At 38.3% G+C, this 26,701-nt stretch overlaps 1 protein-coding gene across 1 annotated transcript in view; it reads left to right on the top strand.

The window, feature by feature from the left end:
- Positions 1–26,701, top strand: part of pyd3 (beta-ureidopropionase pyd3) — a 247,598-nt gene that overhangs the window by 28,427 nt on the left and 192,470 nt on the right. Inside the window, exon 2 of the mRNA XM_090373642.1 lies at positions 4,885–5,144. Coding sequence (XP_090229768.1) covers positions 4,885–5,144 — 260 coding nt within the window. The remainder of the gene's footprint in view (positions 1–4,884; positions 5,145–26,701) is intronic.

Raw genomic sequence — 26,701 nt, 5'->3', positions numbered from 1 at the left:
ATATTGATTATAGTGCATATGTGTGGGTGCGAGGTTAGCCTGTGCAGACATTGCTCCTTAAAGCTCTTCAAACAGAGAAGTTTTTCCTGATTTATTTTCTGCTTTATTAGTTTAAATTGTCATATTAACTTATTTTCTAGAGTAGCTTTATATTCCTAGTTACGATACTTAGTTTAAAGTTTAACTTAGACAGAGATTTCGTAGATATTACTTAGTATCGGTAACGGTATCAAATCCACGTGTCACAAATTGAACGAGAGGTCTTTTAACCAAATTTAGTTGATTTATTAACCAATTGTTATATCAAATTATCTTCTATAAGTAGATTATAGACCTAGGCAGGATCCTTAGTTTAGTCTAAATTGAGATAGCGAGATTTCGAAGCTAATCAATACTTACGAGTCCGTAGAAATACCGTTCGTGAATTCCCGCCATTTTTACACGATAGCATAAGCTTAGTGTAGTATACTGCATAATATAATATTGTCAATTAATCAGTAAATCTATTAATCTTGATAAACTTTATTGTCAATTAAATTGTATTTTTAACTCTATAAATATATATAACGACTTAATCGTAACAAATAATTAATACATAACTATAGTGGTACACGTGATACGGAAGTTGTATAAAGGGAACACTAGATACCGAAAAAAAAAAAAAAAAAAAAAAAAATATATATATATATATATATATATAACATAACTGTTTTGTCATATAACTTAAGGATTTAATTTTTGTTTTACATTTTATTGAATTAAATTGGAATCATGACTCTGACCAGAGCAGCAAAGCAAAAGGCTCAAGCTAATGGGAGTGCTGTGGTTCAGGGGAGAACTGAGGGGGGCAGTTGCCCTCTGAATCACAGTCTATTAAAATGCACTGTTTGCTTGATGTTTGCGGAGCAGTCGGGTACGGGACATGATACTGCCAAGGGGGATGTCTTTGTGTGTGCACGATGTAAGGAGTGCAAGGAAATCAGGCGACAACTCAGCATTGTTATGGGCCTTTATGAGACCTTGAAGGACAGGGTGGATGCCCTTGAAGGAAATAAATTGAGGGGGCCCATCAAGCTCTCAGCTGCCCACATCAACGCCAGAGCATGCACTTGGTCATCAGGCAACACAGGGGCAGTCCCCTAGGCAGAATGCGCTGGTCCCACAGGAACTAGTAGTTGTTGGTGACTCTATTGTCAGGGAAACGGGGAACATACTTTGTAAAAAGGATAGGTGGAATAGGACCAGGGTATGTCTGCCAGGGGCAAAGGTTGATGACGTTGTAGAGCGGATATCATCTTTTAAGGGCACAAAGGGTGATATAGTTGTACACGTTGGCACTAATGATATTAAGAGTAGGAGACCGGCGGAATTACTTAGCAAGTACAGGTCACTGTTGAAAAAAAGCTGTGAATTAGGGTTGAACTTGAAAGTGTCTGCAATTCTGCCCAGACACGATAGGAGGGAGTATATGATGAGAGCCTTGTCGATCAATTCAGCCCTGGAGGGATTGTGCAAGGCTCAAGGGGTAGAATTTTTTTCAGCCTGGACTGTACTTGTTAACAGGAGAGATTGCTTCTACAGGGATGGGATACACTTAAATAGAAAGGGTGCAAGAATTTTTGCTGATGCTGTCGAGGCAGTGTTAGGTGGGTCGGAAAACTGCTAGTTGGGGGGGATACAAGGACTAATAGATTGACAGTAGCCACTGGCAGAGGTGGAAGTGATTCTTGCACTGCTTCTATTCAAATGAGCAGAAGTCTGAAAAACAAGATGCAGGATAATTCAGAGACTGCTGGTAGTCATTGCGTTACAAGTAAACACATGGGTTGTGTTAGGGTAGCTAAGAATAGAAACAGGTGCATGTATACCTGCGTGTACACCAATGCTAGGAGTTTGGTAAATAAATTTGATGAATTTGAGGTATTGCTCAAAACATCAAAGGCAGATATTGTTGGGATATCAGAGACGTGGTGTCACACAGATATAAGTAATGCGGAACTGGAATTTGGAGAATACAATGTATATAGAAAGGATAGACAGGACAGGAGGGGAGGAGGGGTTATGCTATTAATTAAGAAACACATAAAGTCAAAGGAAGTGAAGCCAGTTGACATCGATGGACAGGGCAGTGTCGAGTCAGTTTGGTGTGACATAAGCATAGGGAAATCAAAATTGAGAGTAGGAGTGTGCTATAGGCCTAATGACTCTGATGAGTATAATAATATATTGTACAGGGAAATAGAGTGGGCCAGTAAATCAGAGAGTCTTATAATGGGGGATTTTAATTTCCCAGATATTGACTGGAATTTGTGGGTTGGTCACTCGCACACTAGCAAGGCTTTTGTGGATTTATTGGATGATTGTTTTCTACATCAGCATGTTCGTGAGGCAACAAGAGGGAGCAATACTCTTGATCTGATTATCAGTAGTGATTCTTCATGTATTAAGAACCTGCAGATAAATGAACCACTAGGTGGCAGTGATCACAGTGTGTTGAAGTGGGATTTACTCAAGGAAGTAACTACCATCAGAGGTAAAGGGAAGGGTTTTTGTTTTCGTAAAGGTGACTACGATGGACTGAGACAGTATTTAAATTCTATACAGTGGGACCAACTGATGATGTTACCAACAGCAAACTCAAAATGGGAAGCATTCAAGGAACTAATCTTGGTGGCTACCAGGCTTTACATACCAACTAAGAAATATTGTTCAAGGTTTAGGCCTAAATGGTTGTCAGATGGACTAATGAGACATGTGGCAGAGAAGAAAAATGCATGGGATACATACAAATTAATGGGTGACATGGAAGCCTATGATAGATATAAGTTGGTCTGTAACCAAGTCACAAAGGAGATTAGGCAGGCAAAGGCAGACTACGAAAAATCCTTGGCAAAGGATGCAAAGAAAAACAGAAAGGAGTTCTTTACATACTTGAACTCGAGAAGGAAAGGGATGAATCAGATTGGTCCACTGGATATTGATGGTTCAACAGTTGAGGATCCTGCTCAGGTGGCTAACAATCTAAACGAGTATTTTGCATCTACATTCACGCATGAGGAGTTATTCAGGAAGAAGAATGATGTAGGTAAAGTAAACATTGGCAGTGAGCTGGATGATTTTGTAATAACTGAGAGGAAAGTGGAGGAGAGATTGTTGAGGATAAACATAAAAAAGGCACCTGGGGTGGATGGGATCTATCCAGTTATATTAAAGGAGGCAGCAAAGGAAGTATGCAAACCCCTAGCCATAATTATGAGAGCTTCTTTGGACTCAGGGGAGGTACCCATAGACTGGAGATGTGCAAATGTAACCCCAATTCACAAAGGAGGATCAAAGGCTGACACAAGTAATTATAGACCTGTTAGTTTAACTTCTGTTCCAGGTAAATTAATGGAGGCACTGGTTAAAGAAGCACTGCAGGATCATCTAGACAAGAATTCAGTTATAGCTCAGACGCAGCATGGTTTTGTTAAGGGCAGGTCTTGCCTGACCAATTTGATTGGATACTATGATGTAGTCACAAAAGAACTGGATGCAGGGAATAACTTTGATATTATATATTTGGATCTTAGAAAGGCTTTTGATACTGTTGCACATGGAAGACTGCTGCACAAATTGGAGCAGTGTGGCATTGGAGGCAAATTGCTGCTATGGATAAGGGGATGGTTGAGTGGCAGAAGACAGAGAGTGGTAATCAATGGACACTGCTCAACGTGGACTAATGTTATTAGTGGAGTTCCTCAAGGTTCAGTGTTGGGTCCATTGTTGTTTTCGGTGTTTATGAATGATATTGATGATGGGATATCAAGTTTAATGTCTAAGTTTGCAGATGATACAAAGGTTGGCAGGGTCGTTAAGGACACTACTGATGCTATGCTGCTGCAACAGGATCTGGAAAGGTTGAACAGGTGGGCTGAGAGGTGGCAAATGAAGTTTAACATTGACAAATGTAAAGTACTACATATGGGTAACAGTAACCCCAGAGCAATGTATCAACTCTGCGGTACTACACTGACAGTGTTGGAGAATGAAAAGGACCTGGGGGTAATTGTGCAGGCAGATATGAAGTTCTCTGAGCAGTGCAGACGAGCTGCAAGAGTAGCTCATGGTGTCTTGTCAATGATATACAGGAATTTTTCTAGCAGGGATAAGGAGGTGATTATTCCCTTGTATAAGGCAATGGTTAGGCCACATCTTGAGTACTGTATACAGGTCTGGAGGCCTCATTTCAAGAAGGATGTAGAGCTGCTGGATGTAGAGCTGTAGAGATGATGAATGATGTAGAGCAACAAGATTAGTAAATGGAACAAAGGGTTGCTCTTACGAAGAAAGGCTTAAGTTTTGCAAATTACAGAGTCTGGAGACTAGGCACCGGCGAGGTGATCTGATAGAGGTGTATAAGGCTTTGAATGGTTTGAGCATGCTCAATGCCAATGGGATTCTTCATCTTTCTCAGAATAATCACCTCAGAGGGCATAAATTCAAATTGAGGAAGGACGGATGTCGGATAGATGTGCGGAAATTTGCCTTTGGCCAGCGGGTGGTTGGTTGGTGGAACCGACTTCCATCACTTGTTGTTGAAGTTGATAGCCTAAACAAATTTAAAGCTCAACTGGACAGGTATTTTGAACGAACGGAGGGGTGAAATGGAAGTAGTGCGTTTTTTTTTTTTTTTTTTGGCTGATGCTGAATAAGCTTGCTTTTTTGCATCATATGCCTCTACTAATGCTAATGCTAATGTGTGACATGTGAATTTTAAAATGATCTTGAAAAGATTACTTTGAAGTTCCTTGTCATACAACAAAATAATTATAGCTCTGAATTAATATAATATTTTTTTTCACTTAATTTCTTTGTTATTATTATTTATCCTTTTTATTTTAGAAAACTTGATTTGCCAAAAGATGCAGTGGATATTGCAGAAGAGCATAAGTTTGAGTTAAAAGGATATCTTGTAGAAGCTGAGCCTGAAGAATTGCGACAGCCTCGTGTTGTCACTGTAGGGCTTGTACAGAATTCTATCCAACTTCCCACCACTGCACCTGTAGCTGACCAAAGAGAGGCTTTGTACAGACATATAGAACATATAATAACTGCTGCTGCTTTATGTAATGTCAATATTATCTGTTTACAAGAAGCTTGGAGTAAGTAATTAGAAATACCTAGGGTTAATTTTAAGTATTCAGTTAACTGGTGACTTATTTTGATGTCACAGATTAATACTTATTCTATAATTTTGCAAAGGTAGTTGTATTTCAATATCTCTAAATGGAAACACAGACAAAAAAAAAATGGTTTGTATCATAGGAGATTTAAGAACACCTTATATTTAAGGTGTTCTTAAACTCTTCTTCAATCAGAGCTGTAGTTGGCCACAAAGGAGTAGTGAATTCCTGTGTGATTTATTTTTGACCTGCTCAAAATATAATCAGCCCATGAAACCCTTATACAGACATACTAAACAATAAAATCATATGGGGAGTACCTTTGTGAACTGTGGATTGTGGCTGAGGTGATGATTGTGCCAGAAAATTCCTAAACATTTTATTTAGTATTAATTTCTTCAAGTATTAATCATTTCATTAAGAATTGATCATCTCCTAGCAGAGATGATTATAATGCTATCGAGGCAGCGTTAGGTGGATCGGAAAACTGCTAGCTTGGGGGGAAATACACAGACTAATAGATTAACAATGGCTGCAGGAAGAAGTGAAAGTGATTCTTGCAGTGCATCTATTGGAACAAGCAGCAGCCTGTAAAGTGAGTTGCCAGGGGTATCAGGCTATGCTTGGGTCATCACGAAATAGGTAAACACATGGACTGTGTTAGGTAACTAAGAGTAAGAACAGGTGCATGCATACTTGTATGTACATCAATGCTAGAAGCATAGTAAATAAATTTGATGAATGTGAAGGGCTGGTTAAGTCACTAAATGCAGACATTTTTGGGATATCAGAGATGTGGTGTCACTCAGATATGAGATGGAGAATTTGAATATAAGGAGTACAATGTATACAGACAGGACAGGAAGCAGGGGTTATGCTCTTAGTTAAGAAGCACAAAATCTAAGGCAGTATATCCAGTTGACATGGGTGGCCAGTGCAATGTTGAGTCAGTTTGGTGTGATATAAGCAGCTGGAAAGCAAAAATGAGAGTAGGAGTATGTTATAGGTCTAATGACTCTGAGTATAACAAAGAACTGTATACAGAAAAAGAGCGGGTAAGTAAACAGAATGTCTTATAATGGGGGATTTTAACTTTCCAGATGTTGACTGGAATTTGTGGGTTGTTCTCACACACTAGCAAGACCTTTGTTGATTTATTGGATGACTGCTCTACATCAGTATGTTATTCAGACGAGAGAGAGAGAGAGAGAGAGAGAGAGAGAGAGAGAGAGAGAGAGAGAGAGAGAGAGAGAGAGAGAGAGAGAGAGAGAGAGAGAGAGAGAGAGAGAGAGCGCGCGCAGCGCGCGAGTATACTCTTGATTTGATTATCAGCAGTGGTTCTTCATGCATTAAGAATCTGCAGATGAAAGAATCATTAAGTGGCAGTGATCATAGTGTATTGATGTGGGATTTACTTAAAGATGTAACTAACATCAAGGATAAAGGGAACGGATTTTGCTTTCATAAAGAGGACTACACTGGTCTCAAAGTTTTTAAATTCTATACAGTGGGACCAACTAATGTTGTTACCAACAACAACAAAAAATTCTAAATGGGAAGCATTCAGGAAAATAATCATAGGTGAACTATTGAGATACATGGTAGAGACGAAAAATGCATGGGATGCACCTAATAAATTAATAGATGATACAGAAGCCTACGGTAGATATGAACTATTCTGCAGTCAGGTTACAAGTCACAAATGAGGTTAGGCAAGCCAAGATTACGAGAAGTAGATGGCGAAGAATGCCAAGAAAAGCAGCAGACATCTTTACTTATATTACAGTAAAAGGAAGAGGCTGAATCGCATTGGTCCGCTTGATGTCAATAGTTTAACTGGTGATGATCCTGCTCAGGTTGCTGACAGGGTGAAATGGTATTTCGCATCTACATTCACACATGAGTAATAATTTAGTGAGGGGTTTGCTAGAAGTTTATCAAACTCTAGAAGGGAGCTAAATGATTTTGTGATAACTGAGAGGAAAGTGGAAGAGAAATTGTTGAATTTAAACATAAAAAAGGCACATAGGGTGGGTTGGATCTATCCAATTATATTAAAGGATGCAGCAAAGGAAGTAAACAAACACCTGAGTCATAATTATAAGAGCATCTCTGGATTCAGGGGAAGTCCCCGTGGGCTGGAGAGTTGCAAATGTATCCCCAATTCGTAAAGGGGTCTGAAAGAATGACATGAATAATTATAGACCTGTTATCTTAACTTCTGTTTGAGGGAAAATAATGGAGTCACTGATTAACAGGAGTGCAGTTATACTTCAGACACTGCATGGGTTTCTTAATGGGAGATCTTCTCTGGCCAATTTGATTGAGTACTGTGATGCAGTTAAAAAGGACCTGGATGCAAAAAATAATTTTGATATCATATGCTTGGATTTCAGGGAGGCTTTTGATACACTGTTGTACATAAAAGACTACTAGTGAATGGGTTAGTGCCATTGCACCATGTTTTGTTCGTTGTGAACTGCTGAAGTAGATAATTATCATTTTAGCATTAGCAGAGGCATGTGATGCAAGAAAGCAAGCTTATGCAGCAGCAGCCAAAAAAAAAAAAAAAAAAAAAGAAAACAAAAAAGCGCCCATTTCACCCCTCTGTTCGTTCCAAATACCTGTCCAGCTCAGCCTTAAATTTATTTAGGCTATCAACTTCCACAACAAGGGATGGAAGTCTTTTCCACCAACCAACTACCCTCTGGCACAACAAGGGATGGAAGTCTTTTCCACCAACCAACTACCCTCTGGCTAAAGGCAAACTTCCGCACATCTATCCTACATCTGTCCTTCCTCAATTTGAATTTATTCCCTCTCAGGTGATTATTCTGAGGAAGAATCCCATCAGCATTGAACATGCTCAAACCATTCAAGGCTTTATACACCTCAATCAAATCACCTCGCATGTGCCTAGTCTCCAGACACTGTAATTTGCAAAACTTAAGCCTTTCTTCATAAGTGCAACCCTTTGTTCCATTCACTAATCTTGTTGCCCTTCTCTGTACTCCTTCCTACAGCAGGCACCTCCGTAGCCAGGTGGGAAGGAGCAGCAGTGCGTAGCACACGCTTCTTGATTAGACCGGGGTTCGAGCCCATCACCACCAAATACGGAGGATGCGGAAAGGTCAGGGAATGACCACCGCATATCCCGGAGCAATATGGCCTTAGTTGCTAATGCTTCTAAAAACCAAATAACAACAACAACCTTCCTACAGCTCTACATCCTTCTTAAAATGAGGCCTCCAGATCTGTATACAGTACTCAAGGTGTGGCTTGACCATTGCCTTATACAAGGGGATAAGCACCTCCTTATCCCTGCTAGAAAAATTCCTGTATATCATTGACAAGACACCATGAGCTACTCTTGCAGACCGTCTGCACTGCTCAGAAAACTTCATATCTGCCTGCATAATTACCCCCAGGTCCTTTTCATTCTGTACCACTGTCAGTGTAGTACCACAGAGTTGATACGTTATTCTGGGGTTACTGCTTCCCATATGTAGTACTTTACATTTGTCAATGTTAAACTTCATTTGCCATCTCTCAGCCCATCTGCTCAACTTTTCTAGATCCTGTTGCAGCAGTGTACTGTCATTAGTGTCCTTAACAACCCTGTCAACCTTTGTATCGTCTGCAAACTTGGACATTAAGCTTGTTATACCATGATCAATATCATTTATAAATATGAAAACAACAATGGATACAACACTGAACCCCGAGGGACTCCACTAATAACATTAGTCCACGATGAGCAGTGTCCATTGATTAATTGGCGTCGTTTTAATTGTATCTCATATTGTGAATACCTTCACGAGCTGCCATGGTATTGTACTACCTTGAATAAGTAACACTTCATCACTGGAGAAGACTAATGTTACTTATTCTCGGCTGATGTGGCACCATTTCAAGTCTTGTTGGCCTCTCCTTGGTGGGTGGGTAGGTACATACCCTGGTGTTGCAGCCATGACAATCCACTTATGAATTTTAACTCCACAATATGAGAGATGCCCGATATTGTGCAGTAGTATAAACTAAGATGATTATTTTGCAAAAAGCATGAAACTAACTTCAGCAAGGTGCGGCAAGGTGAATTGGACAATCTTTGAATGTATTAATAAATTAAGTAAATCTTGATCAAGATAATTTTTAGGATTAAATTCTGAATGTCAAATAGAGCAAAAAATTATTCCATAATTTTTCAACCCATCTCCATGCAAAAATTTATTCTTTGATTTCACTGAAACCATGTTAATCTTTTCAGAACGGAATAAAGTTTTGATCACCAGCAGCAGATTATTTTATGTGGGATGATGCAGCAGGCAGCTGAGTTAAAGGTTGTATTGCTGCTGTTGTAGTTTTTGGTGCTGGCCTTTAATTCTCAGAAATCACTTTCTGATTTCTGAGAATTAAAGCTTTATTTCATATCATTTTTATTTTGTTTCATTATTATTATTGTAAAAAAAAAAAGCAAGTTTTTCTCCTTTATGGAATTTTTTCCTACCCCATGACAGGTACTGGTACCAAGTGCGTGGGGTGGTTGGTTGTGTCCAGTTACTATTATTATTATTATTATTATTACTACTGTGTCAAGGAACTCCCTTACTATCATACAGGTGTTCAGGATAGTGACTTTCTAGAGTTCCGTGTAAGCGTTCTCTGGGAGGCCTATTGCTACTAGGTTCGGTTATACTGCAGATTATGGGTACACCTCTGTACTTCAGCGAGAAAGAGAGGAAGAAGGCAGTCCTGGCCATGGCCAACGACCGTTTTTTTGCTTGAATCCCTCCTGAAGTCACGTAAAAACATAACCTTTTTCACTAAACAAAAATGACTATTTGAATACAAAGAAAACTCACCTTAATCACAGAACTTGACCGGACAATCACTCCATTCTTCGAACATGAATGTGATGTGGTGACAAGGTGTACCCATAAAATGGAGTATAACCGTAGGTTCTTATGGAAGCTCTTTGGCACCATGTCAGTGGTTGACATGGTGATTGGGATGGTCAGTACTTGTGCCACATATCTTTGACTTCCTCTCTTAGGTCTGAGTACTTCCTGATCTTTTTCTTGTGTGTTTTCTTGTGGTTGCTGGTGTTGGGCACTGCTATGTCAATCAGGTAGGTAGCCATTTCCTTCTTGTTAATAAAGGTTATGTCTGATCAGTTGTGTGGGATTGTCTTGTCTCAGTATGGTACAGTCCCAGTGCAGTTCTGTGAGTTGGGGTCCCTAGTAAAGCTGAGGCTTGTACAAAGGGTACTAGAAAAGTTTTGCAATATGACGCAACAATGAATCACAGGAAGCTGCTTGTTGCTGCATGTTGAGACATGTTCATACGTACATAGTAGCCGCCGCGCCAAGTCAATGGGCTCAGTTATTCATTAGAAGTGAGAGTGTAAAGTGCTTGCGATGGCATTGTGGTCACGAAATGAGATAAGGACAGTTTTGCGGTATAATTTCGTGCGTGGTTTAACCATAGACCAGTGCTTAGAAGAAATGACTCTTGCACTAGATGATGATTGTCCACATCGTACAACGATATTCAGGTGGTATAGAGAATTCCAAAGGGGAAATTTCACTCTGGAGGATTCTGAGAGGACGGGAAGGCCACGAACGTCAGTTACGGAGGAAAACGTTACTGCTGTGAGGAAAATGCTTGACGAAAACAGGCGAGTGACCTACCAACAGATAGAGGATACTTTGGGCCTAAATGCACCAGCAATTCGTTCGATTCTGCAAGATCATTTGCACGTGAAGAAACTTTGTTCTCTCTGGGTGCCGCATCAACTGACTGAAGAGCAGATGACACGACGTGTGACTTGGTGCCGGGAGATGTTAAAAAAGTTTGATAAGGGACAATCTCGGTATGTGAACAACATCGTGACAGGTGACGAGACTTGGCTGTACTATTACGATCTGCCGACCAAGGCTCAAAACAAAGTTTGGGTCTTTGATGATGACGACACACCCGTAATTGTCAGAAAATCCCTATCTGTAAAGAAGAAAATGATAGCTGTATTTTTCAAATCGAGTGGAATTGTGGAACGTGTCATTTTGGACATGCAGAAGACAGTCACAGCTAAGTGATATACTGAACAATGCCTGCCTAAAGTCATTGGATCTATGAAGAACCTGCCGCCAAAGTCAAGAATGGACACCTGGTACCTCCATCACAATAATGCTCCAGCTCACCGCGCCAAAGCCTGCACCGAATATTTGACCACGACAGGAATGAAACTTCTCGAGCACCCTCCCTACAGCCTCCCTTGCTCCCTGCGACTTTGCACTGTTCCCGCATGTGAAAATGAAGCTAAAAGGGAGGCGGTTTTCCAGTTATGAGGACCTTCTACGGGCTTGGGACAACGAGTGTGCTTTACTCCCTAGTGAGACTTGGCAGACCTGGTTTAAAGATTGGTTTCGGAGGATGGAGAGGTGTATTGAATATAGAGGAAATTACTTTGAAAAAATTAAATAAACAAAGCTGTATTGCAAAACTTTCCTAGTACCCTTTGTACTTGTAATAAGGTAAACTGTCTTTGATCAGCTGGTATTTTTGCACTAGCTTCTGATGTATTGTCCTGACCACCTGGTCATGTCTGTGAGTGTACTCTGTCTGTGTGATGTTTTTACATCCTTCATCTGCTGGATTATTTCTGGGGTCAGGTGACATCGATGATATGTGTCATCTGTTACTCTGGGAACCTTGGCAATGTATTTTCTGTAGTTCCTGGTGTTGATTACCTGACCTTGGATAGCGAGCATGAATTTTTCGGTCTTGTGGAAGAGCTTTCCTTTTGTGAGCCAAGCATTGGAAGCCATCTTATCTGTGTAGTCTTGATGGAGGTCATTGTAGTGGCTTCTTTGCCCATATTTCTGTATTTCTTTCTTCTGTCTGTGTAAGGGTGGTCTCCTTGTTGAGATTGAGTGTTATATGCCATTTATCACTTTTACAGCTTGGTAGATTGCTATTGTGTTTCCCTGGAAGGAATACTGCAGGTTCTTAATGGTCTTCTTCAACGAGGTCAATCAATCCCCACCCTCCTTCTCTACGGGCTATGGTCAGTCTCTTGATGGCCAACTTTGGATTGGATGGCTTTCGGTAATAATTATTCTGGTCAATCTCATAAACTCCTTCAGCTCGGTATTGGTCCAATCTGTGATCTTGAAGCAGTACATTAGTACTGGGACTGTATAAGCATTTATGGCTGTTATCACATTCCCGCCATTCAGGTTTTATTTCTCAGTCTCTGATGGTATTTCTTAGTCATGCAGGCCTTGATCTCCTTGTGTTCTAATTGGTGGTCTTGCATCATCCCCAGATATTTGTATGTCTCTCCCTCTGTCATAGCTTCAATCTCTTCACCAGTCTTCAACTGGTAGTTTTGTCCACCTGGATGTTCTTGATGATCTATGGGTCTTGCATTTGTTTAAGCCAAATTGCATCCTGATGTCAGTGTTTAACTCTTTGGTGATTTAGAGTAGCTGTTGAAGTTGATTCTCATTTGCGGCATAGAGTTTTATGTCATTCATTCACATCAGGTGAGAGAGGGTGTACAGGTTCTTTCTCCCTTCTTTTAGGGTATATCCATAATTGTTGTTATTGAGCATTGTTGACAGTGGGTTGAGTGCTAGACAGAACCATAGAGGGCTCAGGGCATCTCCGTGGAAGATTCCTCTTCTGATGGGTATCGGCCTGGTCATGATGTTCTTGACTTTGATGGTGGTCCTCCATTTTGCCATGGTTGCCTCTAGGAAGTGTGTCAGTGTCAGGTTGACTTTGCAGATCTTCAGTGTCTTTTATTAGCCAACTATGGGGCACAGTGTTTGAAGGCCTTGCAGTAGCCGATGTAGGCTGTGTACAGGTTGTGATGCTTCTTGTAGGCTTTCTCCATAATTGCAGCATCAATGGTCAATTGCTTCTTGCATCCTTTGCTCATCTGCTTACATCCCTTCTGCTGCACAGCCATGATTTTCTGCCTCTCCAAGTGGTCTGATATCTTCTTAGTTATGCAGCTAGTTAGGATTTTGTACATTGTTGGGAGACTCGTGATTGGCCTATACTTTGCCAGGTTTGTGGTGTCTTTGTCCTTAGCTTTCAGGTAGGTGATTTCTTGAATCAGGGACTCTGGGATCGTGTCAGGGTGCCTTATTATCTGGGTGAACTGCTCCGCTATGTGAATGATTGTCTTGTGTGTGTGCAGCTGAACTTCTTGCACCAGTAACCAGTAGTGGATGTTATCTATTCTTGGGGTTTGCCAGTTGTACTTCTTCCTCCTGAATTTCCCATTCTGACATCTCTTGTACGTTCTTGGGTTTACTTCCTTTCTAGATCTATCCAGGGGGCACAGCCATTATGGCTAACTTTGCTGCTCCACAGGTTTCCCCAGAATTCCTCGAGTGCCTTCTGCTTGGGGGAGGGGAAGCCCACTGTCTTCTTTCTCCTGTTAATGTTCCTCTAGAAGTCTTTCTGGTTTTCATCAAATGTCCTGTTGTCTGTTTTCCTCTGGGCACTCTCCTGTAATGGCAAAGTCTTTTGCTGAGTGTCAAGGTATTCTTTGATGGTTATTATAACTACTAATTTTTCTTGGCTGATGCAGGAAAAAAAAGTCTGCTTCCTTGCATCATTTGTGCCTTACTGATATTAACTATAATTTTGCTTTAACAGAGCCGAATCATTTGCCAATATTTCAGCAGTGTCCACTTACAGCTGAACTTTTCAGAAAATTAAGGCATTTGCAGAACAACGTAAAATAAACTTCTCTACTCTGGCATCACACCCATACAATCAGCCATTCACTTTAATGGAACTTTTAGAGTCTCTGAATAAAACATCCAGTACCGCTGCTGGTCTGGATGGAGTATGCTATATAATGTTAAAAAAACTAAATAACAAAGCAATAAATTCCCTGTTGGATTTCTACAACAGAATATTTTTAGAAAATGCTTATCTGCACTCTTGGCGCCACTCTATTGTACTAACATTTCCAAAGCCAGGGAAGGATCATACCAAGCCACATAATTACATGCCAATTTCACTGACTAGCTGTTTAGGCAAAGTCTTAGAAAAAATGGTTCACAAGCAGCTAACATGGTTTCTGGAAACTAATAATCTGCTGAACTGAAACCAGTATGGGTTTTGAAAGAATTGCTCAACCTTAGTGATGGTCACAGCAGAAGCAAACATCCTCAATGCTTTTGTGAGACAACATCTGGTAATGGTTAATCTCGATATTGAGAAAGCTTTCAATACCACTTGGTGATATGGCATCCTGCAGGACCTTTGTTCTTTTAGTTTGAGGGGACAGTTACCCCAATTTATACAAAACTTCCTTCACCACAGTACGTTTCAAGTCAGATATATGAACAGTTTATCTAAATCATTCGAACAAGAAGAGGGTGTATTGCAAGGTTCCATCCTAAGCGCAACATTATTCGCTACAAGGATTACAAATATGACACGAGACATACTAAAAACGGTAGAATCATACATGTTTGCTGATGACTTTATTATCTCTTGTCAGTCACAAACTATCACCAAATCCATCACCAAAATAGAATCTTGGGTGCAACAGAATGGCTATTCCTTAGCAGAAAAAAAATTGACAGTAATTCATTTCTGTAAAATACGGAAATTACATCTGGATCCTAAAATATATTTAAAAAACAACCAGATTCCTCTTACCAACAATTTTCATTTATTGGGTTTATATCTAGATAATAAATTTAGTTTCTCCAATCATATAGCCTTTCTTAGAATGGCCTGTTTAAAGAAATTGAACATCTTAAGAGCTGTCTCCGCTAACTCCTGGGGTGCCAATAGACACTCTCTCTTACATCTTTATAAAACTTTAATTCAGTCTCGATTAGATTACAGATCACCTGTATGACTCTGCAAGAAACATCTCTTCGTTATGTCTGAATACCATTCAACACTGGGCGCCTCCATAGCCAGGTGGGCAGGAGCAGCAATGCGTAGCACACGCTTCTTGATTAGACTGGGGTTCGAGCCGATGAACACCAAATACGGAGGATGCGGAAAGGTCAGGGAATGACCACCACATATCCTCGGAGCAATATAGCCTTAGTTGCTAATGCTCCTAAAAACCAAATAACAACAACATTCAACATGGGAGCCTTCAGAACATCACCAGTTCACAGCCTGTATATTGAGGCAAATGAACCCCCCCTCCCCCCCACTGCATCTCACACGAAAATCCTTGCTATGTAGCTATGCTGCAAAAATTAAAAGTATTCCATCTCATCCCAGCTGGGAATACCTGTTTGACCCTCAGTATATAATGCTATACCATAATAAACCTAATGAAAACCACCTTGCAGGTTTTAGACTGCAAGAACTAATAGCTAGTTGGAATATTAACTTTCAGCAAATCCTCAAAGAAGTTGCTCCTACTGAACAATCCTGGATTGAATCGACACCTCTTTGTGATAATTTCTTTCTGAGATGGAGAAAAAGCTCCCTGCCAAACAACTTACAGCAACTACATGAAACCCACACCTTAGAAAACTCAGAGAAACTACTCATTTATATTGATGGCTCAAAAACAGACGAAACTGTAGGTGCTGCAGCAATTTGTTCTGCCTTCTCAATAGCTTTGTCTCTTCCTACAGAATGCAGAATCTATACTTCAGAATTATATGCAATAAAACTGGCCCTAGATAATATAGCCAAGTAGCAATTCAAGTAGACTCTTATATACACACACTCCTTAAGTGAGTCACTGTCATTCAATCTACTACTTCTTCCCACCATCCTATTCTGAAACAGATCCGGTCCCAATTATATCAATATCAAACATCCAAACACACACACAAACAGATGGTCACATTCTGTTAGATCCATGGTCATGTCGGCATCCCAGGTAATGAATATGCAGATTGTGCTGCTAAGCATCCTGATAATGGAACTTTCTGCCATCAAAAAGTGCCATACACTGATTATAGATCCATTATTAGAACAGCATGTTGGAATCAATGGGCTGAGCTGTGGCAAACTCAATTCAATAGCAAACTATTCCATATTAAAAAGGAACCTCAACTCTGGACTTCTAGTTTCATGAAAAGCAGGTGAGAAGTCATTTTGGCAAGACTCGGAATCATTCATATATAACTTATCTGTTCCTGCTTATGGGAGAGAATCCTCAATGTTCCTTCTGTCAATCCCAATTAACAATCAAACATATTCTCATAGTGTCCTCAATATTCAAGTATCTGGAAATCCAGTTTTCGCTCTCTGGCTAATTTTCAGGAATCTTTAACTTTACAAACATACTTGGCAATTGTGCGCTCTGTTTCAATACTTGACATGCATAAATATATATATAATAGTCTTTGATAACTATAATATAAAATATTTAGTCATAAGTTAATGATGAACATGCACAATATGGCCCAGGAGGCACTTGTGCCAAAAAATCCTCAGCACAACAACATAGTTTTGCTGACAATAGCACATTTCATTCCGCCTTCCAGCCTGAGAAACCTTGTCCTGCACAAACAGTGTTCACTCTATACAAATCACAAATCCACCCTGCAATGGAATATTGTTCCCACATTTGGGGCTGTGCTCATAAACCTTTTTCGGGCTTCTAGATTCCATTCAAAAGAGGGCAGTTAGGTTAGTTAATGACTCACCTCTAATGGAATCTCTCCACTCCGTCTCATAGATGTTCTGTTTCTGCTGCATGCTTTTTTAATAGGTACTTCTACAGGCACTGTTCTTCTGAATTGGCTTCTATAATTCCCGCTCTCTCTCTCTCTCTCTCTCTCTCTCTCTCTCTCTCTCTCTCTCTCTCTCTCTCTCTCCCTCCCCCAAAGCAGTCCGAACTCGTGTCGCAGCCAGGCAACATCCTTCTTCTGTCCGACTTCAAGTTCACAGAACCAAGTATTCATCTTCCTTGTTTATTCATTCAATTTCCACTTTTTGGAAGAGCATTCTTTCATACATATTTCCTGAAAATTGTAGTCTACAGAAGTTCAAGTCTAATGTCAACTGTCAACAAATATCTCTTTCATCTTCTCAACTTTCAACCCATGCATGGTACAACAGATTCTTATAGCTGTCATGTGTGGAGTTTTCATAAAGAAAAAAAGTTCCAGATTTGAATTGATTGAATAAGCTTAGGCCTTACAGTAAGTTCTCAATTTATGGACAAAAAATTTTTAGCGCCTTAGGTTTGTTTTACAAACTTGAAGCATCTTATGAACTTTCTGCCAACTTTAGCAATTGCAAAGTAATTTATCCTTGGAAAGTAAAATGAATGGAAATAAGATATCTTCATCATTCATGTATTTAACCTATATGAAATCATAATTGGTGTACAAAAATGTAAATTTTTGATTTTAAAGTTAATATTGTTTTTACAGTATTTTCTTATTAATCATTAAGGCAGACATGAAATTTGGAATTAGAAGTATAAGAAAAAATTTTGTCTCCAAACAATAATAATACCTTATATTCCGGCATATAAATCAACCCTTTTAGCACTAAAAAATAATCTAAAATTTTGAGGTCAGTGCTTTTTTTTTAAATTTTTTTTATGAAATCCCCAAGCATGAGAGGTATTAGAATCTATAGTACTTAGTACTGTGCATAGGTTGAAGGTTCAGAACATGAAAGAAGATACTTGTTGACATTAGACTTAAATTTTTGTAGATTGTAATTTTCAGGAAATATACATGATTTCCATAGGGAGATTTCCAGAAAAAGGAAGTTGAAGGAATAAATGAGGAAGAAGAAAAATTGGTTCTGTGAGTTTGAAGTTGGACAGTAAAAAGATGCTGACTGGTTGCAGCATGTGTTTCAATTTTTTTGGAAGAGAAACAGATGGACTGGCCGTAAGACTTACCAGAGAAACCGCATTGGGCCAGAGGCTGATGGAGGCTGGTGTGATTTTCAATATTACACTCTGAGCTCCGATATATTCTATTTGTTGACTAGTGTATGAAAAATAAATGAACAAAAATTGTAAGAAAAATATGAATCTTCCTTATCCACAATAATATGTGAGTTAAGTCATTTGGAAATGTTTTGTTTGCCTGTAGAGTAGTTTCATCAACACTATTAGTTTGTTTGATAAAAGCAGCACCACTAGTTTGCCATTGTGGCTAGTAGCTATTATACATATTCATAAAAGGTAGTGTGGTTGCTGTGATGTGATTATGACAAATGCAACTTCTCAGTACAGTATGTGGAAAGGTGGTTGTATAGGTTTTACAGACACCACTGAATTGTGGAATGTTAATCCCTTTAGCTCTTAATTCATGTTAATTGGCACCACCTGTGAATTATTATACCTACTTGATTTATTTAAATGTGATTTGTATGATTTATATTTGTGTTCATTATTTGTGATTAGATTTTCATTATATATATATATATATATATATATATATAGGCAACCCCCGTATAACCTGGTACTTCTACAACACGGTTTCATTCTAACACGATTGATAAATTGCGGCAATCCTCACACAACACAGTACTTATATAATATGGTTAGAGAATTTCGGTAAATCTTGCATAACAGGGTATTTTTGAGCTTTTGTGTGGGGAAAACCCTGCTATTGTGTTGGATGTAATTTTTCGATGTTTCCACTCTTTTTGAATCCCTGCTGTTGACTTGCTAGTCAAAAAAAAATTATTGAGAAATCCCTGTATTTTATTTTGTTGGGAAATTTCCATGTTACATTCTGTGCTATTGAACTTATGGAAAAATTTAGATTTCAAAGTTTTATTACTATTGGATAGCACACCAGGCCATCCAAAAGATTTAAGCCATCCAAACGTTGAAGTTATGTTCCTACCGCCACAGTTAACAGTTAAACCGTCAACGTTAAATGCGTGTGGAAAAATGTATGGCCAGAGTCAGTTCATTCAGGTAATATGATTGAACAAGCAGAAAATGGAATTGGTGCGATAGTAGAACTTGCTACATCGGTAGAAGGGGAAGGTTTTGATGATATGACTACTGAAGCCCTCATGGGTAGCACAGTTGATAGAATCTTCCTCCTCCCCACACTAACCTGAAAAGACCCGAATTCAAATCCCGTTGATGAAGGGAGGAATTTTTATGGGTCTTTTTCACAACGTGGCTGAGTTAGTTGGGCGAGGGTAGCATGGTTTTTTCTCTCCCGGAAACTCTGGTTTTTCGTCCAGCAAAACAGAAAATTGACCTTAGAACACACAATTTATAGACAATATATATAGAGTAACGTGGCTTTAATCACCGATGCTCCTAAAAAAAGATACAATTAATGAAGACGTTCAAGAATTACTGGTAGAAAAAGAAGCCAAATTGAATTTGGTGCAGATGGCATCGGAGGTAAAATCAAATCAATTGAGATTATAATATCGCAGATGAAAATTCTAAACTTCCAAATTTTACACTAAAAAGCATAGGGGAAGGCATAAAGTTAGCCGAGCAATTAGAATCTTATTTTTTGAATGCAGATTCTTGAATGAAAGGAGTCCAAAGTTCAAAAGGGAGCTTCAAAAATGCTTAGTTCCATATGATGAAATTCACAAAGATTTATGAAGTAAAAGCAAACAAACCGATTACTGATTTTTTAAAGAGAGCAGAAGATACACGAAATCTAGAATGGTGTATTTTTGTTAGTTTAGTTAATATTTTGTTAATGAAATAGTGTATTTTTGTTAGCTTTTGAATGTAATCCCCCCTTTGTATTTTTTCTTAGTCCCATATAGCACTGTTTCACACAACACAACATTTTACAGGAACCTAATAACCATGATATATGAGGGTTACCTGTATATATTATAACAAAATAAGCTTTATCTTTATGATTGTAAAGCTGTCACCATTTATTTATGTTAAGTATTGTTGAATAAATTAAAAAATATTTTTTCTTTTAAAATAATTAATCGTGATTTATATTTAAAATTCATTAAAAAATCCTCACAATATGGCCATAAACACTAGTATGAGTCCACTACAAGTTTCCCCGGTAAGAATTTTTGACCCATTCTGCCTTAGAAGCCAATTCAGAAGATCAGTGCCCATGGAAGTGTCTATAAAAAAGGCATGCAGCAGAAACAATGTCTGTGAGACAGAGTGGAGAAACTTTGTTAGAGATAGGTCATTAATTAACCTAACTGCCCTCCTTTGAATGGAATCTAGAAGCCTGAGAGAAGTTTTGGAGCCACTGACCCAGATGTGGGAACAATATTCCATCGTAGGGCAGATTTGCAGTTTGTGCAGTGAGCAGCTGTTTAGAAGAAAAGTAACACTGAGAGCAAAAGAGAAACCCCAGTTTTTTAGATGTAGAGGAAGCAATATATGTGTTTATGCCAAGAGAGATTAGAACTCTGGGTAATCCCTAGTAGAGATATGTAAACTTGTCTTCAGATCTGAGTGTAATCGAAGATAACAATAGGAGCAGAAGAAACCTTTTTTCGAGACAGTACTGAGATATGACGGTCTGAGTTTTAGAAAGATTGAAATCAACTGAGTTATCTTTGCCCCACTGGCGAATTACCTGGAGATCAGCATTTAAGGATTTGGTAGCAGATATTTGGGTAGTTGAAGCTGTTTGTGCACGTCAAGGTTTTGTTTCTCATATGGAAAGGTGGAATGTAATGTAATGTGCTGTCATGAACAAAACTATGGGTACAGTTTCCAGTCAATGGAAGGTCATTAATATACAAGTAGAAAAGAGTGGGAGAAAGAACTGAACCTTGGGAAACATCAGCATTAATGGAGAAGTTAGAAGACAGAGAGCCATCTACCATTACCTGCACTGAACAGTCAAAGAGAAAACTGGATACCCAATTACAAAAAACAGTTGGTAAACCATAAGATAGAAACTTATTTAAGAGATCTTTATGCCAATTGCAAACAAAAGCCTTTGAAATGTCAAGAGAAAATGTTTGCATTGACAAATGTTTTCATTGAATTCATAGATGGGTAACATAAGCCAGTATATCACTAGTGCATCGACATGACGGAATCCATACTGGCAATCATTGATCCGAAGGAAGGTTTCTAGATAGTTTAGGAGTTGGTAGTTAATAGATTTCTCCATTACTTTAGAAAGAATAGAAGTAAATGCAATGTTTTTTTTTTTTTTTTTTGTAGTTGTTGGCGCATCGGCTTCTGTGGCCATAATGCACCTCCCAAGGTTTTTTTCAGTACTTTGATCCAAGCCCTAGGCGGGAATCGAACCCGCGACCTTTGGGTTGCCAGGTAGGCACTTTACCCACCCGGCTAGCCCGGCCGGCGTAAGTGCAATGAGATGATAATTGGATGGAAGGGACTTTGTTTCCCTTTTTAGGAACTGATTGGATATGAGCAAATTTCTAAGGAGAAGGGAAAGCACTGGTTGAATAAGAAAATGTAAAATGGTGACAGAGAACAGGAGCAATCTCAGGGGCACAGGTTTTGAAAACAAATGAGAAATATCATCAGGACCTAGAGTTTTCTTGGCATCAAGACTTTAAAATTCTTTTAATGGAAAGTCACAGGAGGCACTGAATGGTTTACCAAGATCATCAATACAGGAGTTAGAAGAAAAGCAGGATGCTAGCAGTTTATCTTTAGCTGAGATGGCAATAGAATAAGGTTGTCAGGTTTTCCTTTAAAAAAAAAAAAAAAAAAAAAGAAGTTTTTGTCATTAAAATTAGTTTTAAAAAATACAAGAAAATTCAAATTGCCTAATCTTTTAATTGTACTTATTTTGACATTTTGCCCCTTTAACAATTGTTTATCCTGTTTTTCATACCGAAGGAACTCTTTACATGTAAAAGAGAAATTCATCGCAATCTACAATTCTGCCTCAATTAATTCTTGGTGACATCATTTATGATATCTGTCCACTTCAATTTCAATAATGAAAACACCCTTTCTACTACAGCATTTGAGCCAGGAATACTTTAAAAATATCCTACTATTCTACTGATATTGGGTACATTTTCTTTAGGAACTTTGGAAAAAAAAAAAAATCAAGCCACTTGTGCACATCACTTCCTGTACACAACACTCTCCAGCAACTTCAACCTATTATCACAAAACTCTTCATACAACTCGTCCAGATTTACACATTCTTGGAGTTGAAAAATATCAATTGCTGTTTCAAAACTTGATACTTAATTTCTTCTGTTTCCAGAGGAAAGTTTATTTATTAACTTAGAACACTTAAGAACACTTTTCTCACTGAAGTCAGTTTTTTTCTAGGTATTGCAATAGATTTGAATAAAAATCACAACATTCATCAACTATCTTCTTCTCTTTGCATTGGGGTAACTTTTTCAAAAATTGCTTTGCGGAATTTCCGAAGTATTGATTCTGAATTCTTTGATTTATTTTATTTCTGATCATTGTCATTGATTTTTATGAATCCATAATACTCAAGTCACTTTTCTCAAGAATTTTAGTAGTAACATCTAGCAATTTTCCAACATTGACAAAAAAGTTAAAAACCACTTGCAATTTTTGAATCTGTATCCTCACTTTGAAATGATTTGGAGAAAAATTTGAGGCAATCATCACTATTTTGGAAATAGCTCTTAATAGCAGGCCAGTTGAAATAATCTTTTGGCAGCTGGTGTTAAGGACAACCATCTCGTTTGTACATGGCATACCAATTCAGACCAGTCCAGCTCCACAAAGTCAAAAAATGATTCTAAGTTTTTCCTTCTTTTAGCTGATACAGAAAAAAAATTAAGTTTTCAGTACAATGTTTTCTGTATCTACTTCAAAACTGTCACAAGCATATTTCGTGGCATCATACAATATATGGTTAGCACAATTAGCTTTAACAATATCGGCATTACTTGTCCTTAACAACTGAAAAACAGAATGATATTTTCCAAAAGTTACATTTGCATTATCAGTACCGTGCACAGAAATATATTTTGGGTTAAGATGAAAAGCCTCAAGCTTTTCTAACAGCTATTTCAGATATAGAAATAGCTGTTTCATCAGCCCTTTCAACAACACCTAAAAATTTATTTTCCATACCTTTAGTAGGATCAAAATATCTAATGCATGTGGGAAAAAGCTTTCTGTTTCACTTGTTTGAAGCATATGTTGCAACACAAAAGAACTGACTGCATTTAGTTGGATCATTAAGAATGTGCACAGTCTTCTACACTTTTAGGTGCTAGAACATTTTTAACTAATGGTTCTGATTTTGTTCTTCCACAACACAATTTTGTTGCAATATCAGAATCATGGAATAAGGATGATGCCAGTATGTTACCACAGTCCAAACTATGACTGTTTCACATTGTGGTATATTAACCCTAGTTCATATGCTGCCACACTGCCATATTTTGGTTTTTTAAAACTAACAAAATAGCTTGATAACTTGTTTACACCCACATTTCCCTTTTCTTTTTGCTGATGCCCTTTGTATTATGCATGCTGCTTAACGTCGAATTGACCACCATGAGTGATAGAAAAATTCTTGTTGCGCAATTTGCAATAGGCACGATCCTCTGAAGAAGCTGGAGCCACCCATGCAAAAGTTTCTTCCCACTTCTTTAAGTAGACTTGCTTATACTGCAATTTCTTCTTTTTCTTGGTAGGAGCATTGGGAGGACTAATGGACTGTGATTCTTTACTCATTCTATCAAAAATTATTCAATGGCTGTCTGAAAATAATAATAAAAAAAAAAAAAAAAAATCAAATATTGTCTGTCAGCTAAACAACATATTTCAAATGTGGAGAGATTTAAATTAACAGTATATAATAATTTGTTAATCTTACCTCATCAACAAATAATCCAAAGCCCACATCTCTCCTAGGATCTTGCTCTTAATTTGAGAAAGAAACTATTAAGAAGAAATAATGGGCACAAGTGTTTTTATATTTAAAAATACCAATAATAGCGCACAATGCACATTAAATTTCTATAAAGTTCAATATTCCTTACTATAACTTATTAGCAACTTCGCATTTCAACACGTGATAAACTACATTGCATCCTCCCACACGATGAAAGTGAAAGAACAATATGTTCCCCGACTTCTTCCTTCTTCCTTTCTCATGGTATGCAACTGTTGAAAAAATGTTGTTGCCAACAGTTTGAGTAGTTGCAGTGTCATCTGATGGTTGTGTTATCAACCAACTTTTAATTATATTTACCAGATGTTTAAAACATGATTTTCATCATAAAAAGAAAAAAAAAAAAAAAGGAAGAAACCTACTTACAGGCAAATTAAAAACATAAACAATAGAACCATCTGGTTTTTACCAGAGGTGGGAATAGAGATGGGCAAAGGTTGTGGCGAATAGCTTTGGCAAGAAACCAGAATGCTTGACTACCATTTGAACGAGAAATAAGTTTTCTACTCTTAGCCTGTTCAAAATCTAGTTTGGACTGCTTACTTGCAAGAATAATTTGACTTACACGATCTGACAAACGTTGATATCAGATCTGAAACAGTATCCCCCCCCTCCCCAAGGAAAAGGAGGAAAGAAATCTCGCAGATCAACCCATTTTGTATTCTTATAATGCCAAATAACATGAAGTTGAGAATTGCCACAAGGGAAAGGTTCCATTGGAGAAGAGACCATCACCAAGTTGTGATCTGAGGGCCTTAGATTACCACTCACCTTGACAGTATACTTAGAAGGGTTTTTTTGTGAGAAAAAGATCAAGAGTGGTGGCTATGTGGTTAGGATCGTCTGGTAGGTAAATGAACTATTTGTGTAGGATCATTAGTAATAATCAGATCATTAGTAATAATAAAAGCCTCAGCATCTCAACCAGCTGGGTCTCTGTGACTGGAAAACAGAAGCCAGCTGGAGTTGTGAACATTAAAATCACTAAGGAAAATTACCTCACTGTTAGGAAAGTTGGACTGGAGAAAATCAAGTTTCAAAGACAGAGGAAGTCAAAGAATTCCAAGTAGTAATAGAGTTGGAAGAACAATAGAGGCAACAGATGAATTTACCAGAATGGGGTAGAGAGATTTTAAGCCAGGGAAGGTTGAAAAGAGGATATTTCAATGACTGATTGTCTTCAGGGAATATCAGAGAGAATATGCACAAGTACCACCTTTGAAGCAAAAGGAATCATACACTTTATCAACTCTTTAGGTACAAAATCGTGAACTTGAAGTAAAAGTACGTACTTATGGTTAAAAGGCTATGAATTAATACTATTATAGTTTATCCAACTTATATATTTTTACGCAAATGTGCATTGTTGCTCAACTTTTAAAACTCAAGAATTTTATATTCTTCATCATTTGAAAAGTTCAAGGAATTTGTTTGCAATTGTGTTTTTGGGTTTACTTTTCAAGTTTTTGAGAAGTAAATTTTTGTGATTGTTCATTTCTTATAGTGAGCATACTTCCATAAAATTGTTTACAAAGAAATCAATTTGCAGTACAGTATTAAACAGTCAACTAAACTAAGATTTGTGTAGTGCTATGTATTTATCATGCTGTGCAATACATCATTGTTATAACCAAGCAATTTCAGAAATGAAATAAATTTAAAATAAATAAATACTGCACAAACTCTCAAATCTGATAACTTGGGGCCTGACAGATGCTAGATTTTGGAACAAGACTTTATCAACCCTTTATCACATATTATATGCAGTAACCCGGGTTATATGCAGTATCCTGAAAAAGGCCTCTGAGGTTGGGCAAATTCATATTTTAGCATTAAATCAGCTCACACACCAACCATAAGAATAAGTATTTACTTTAACTAAAATATAAAATAAATATTTACAAAAACTGCTATTATATTAAATTAAATTATATACATTATTACTGGCCAGCACCACTATGATGTACCAAGGTGTTATGTACAAACAGGTTCACGGTACAGCCATGGGATCTCCTATTAGCGCCATCGTGGCCAATCTGGCCATGGAGGAGTTAGAGGACAGGGTTTTTAGTGGATGTCAGTTTCCCATAAAGAAATGGAAAAGGTATGTTGATGATACCTTCACCGTGGTCCAGAAGGGGAGAGAGGATGATGCACTCCATTGGCTTAATAGCTTCTCCCAATTTATACAATTTACCTCAGAGGTGGAGACAGGAGGTACCTTTCCTTTCTTGGATGTACTGGTCTCTAGGATAGGCCCTAGGTTCAAAACTTCTGTGTTTAAAAAACCTATGTGCAGAGGCCAGTACACCCATTATAGTTCAGCACAAGCTGGGCAGCATAAGAATAGTGTAGTGAAAGCTCTACTAGATAGAGCAGGGTCACACTGCACCACCTCTGAGGACAAAGAATGTGAAATTAGACGAGTCACAGCAGACCTTAGAAAATGCGGATACCCCCAGAGGATCATAGACAGGTTTAGTAGAGGAATAGAGTCTAACCGTCAGGAACCGTTTGTTCCTGTGGCTACCGCATACATTCCTTACTGTCTGGGCATTACTGACCATCTCGCTAGAGTTTTGCGGGGTTATAAAACACGCTGTGTGCAGCTTCCCGGGCGGAGGTTGCACACAGTGTTGTCTCAGGTAAAAGACCCAATAGCAAAGGACCTGAGTAGTGTAGTAATATACAGGATAACATGCC

Source organism: Mastigoproctus giganteus, chromosome 5, assembly GCF_048544385.1.
Source record: "Mastigoproctus giganteus isolate SK-2022 chromosome 5, ASM4854438v1, whole genome shotgun sequence".
In the NCBI taxonomy this organism is placed as follows: domain Eukaryota; kingdom Metazoa; phylum Arthropoda; class Arachnida; order Uropygi; family Thelyphonidae; genus Mastigoproctus; species Mastigoproctus giganteus.
Note: the sequence above shows the minus strand (reverse complement) of the source record. Positions and strands in the feature narration are given on the sequence as shown.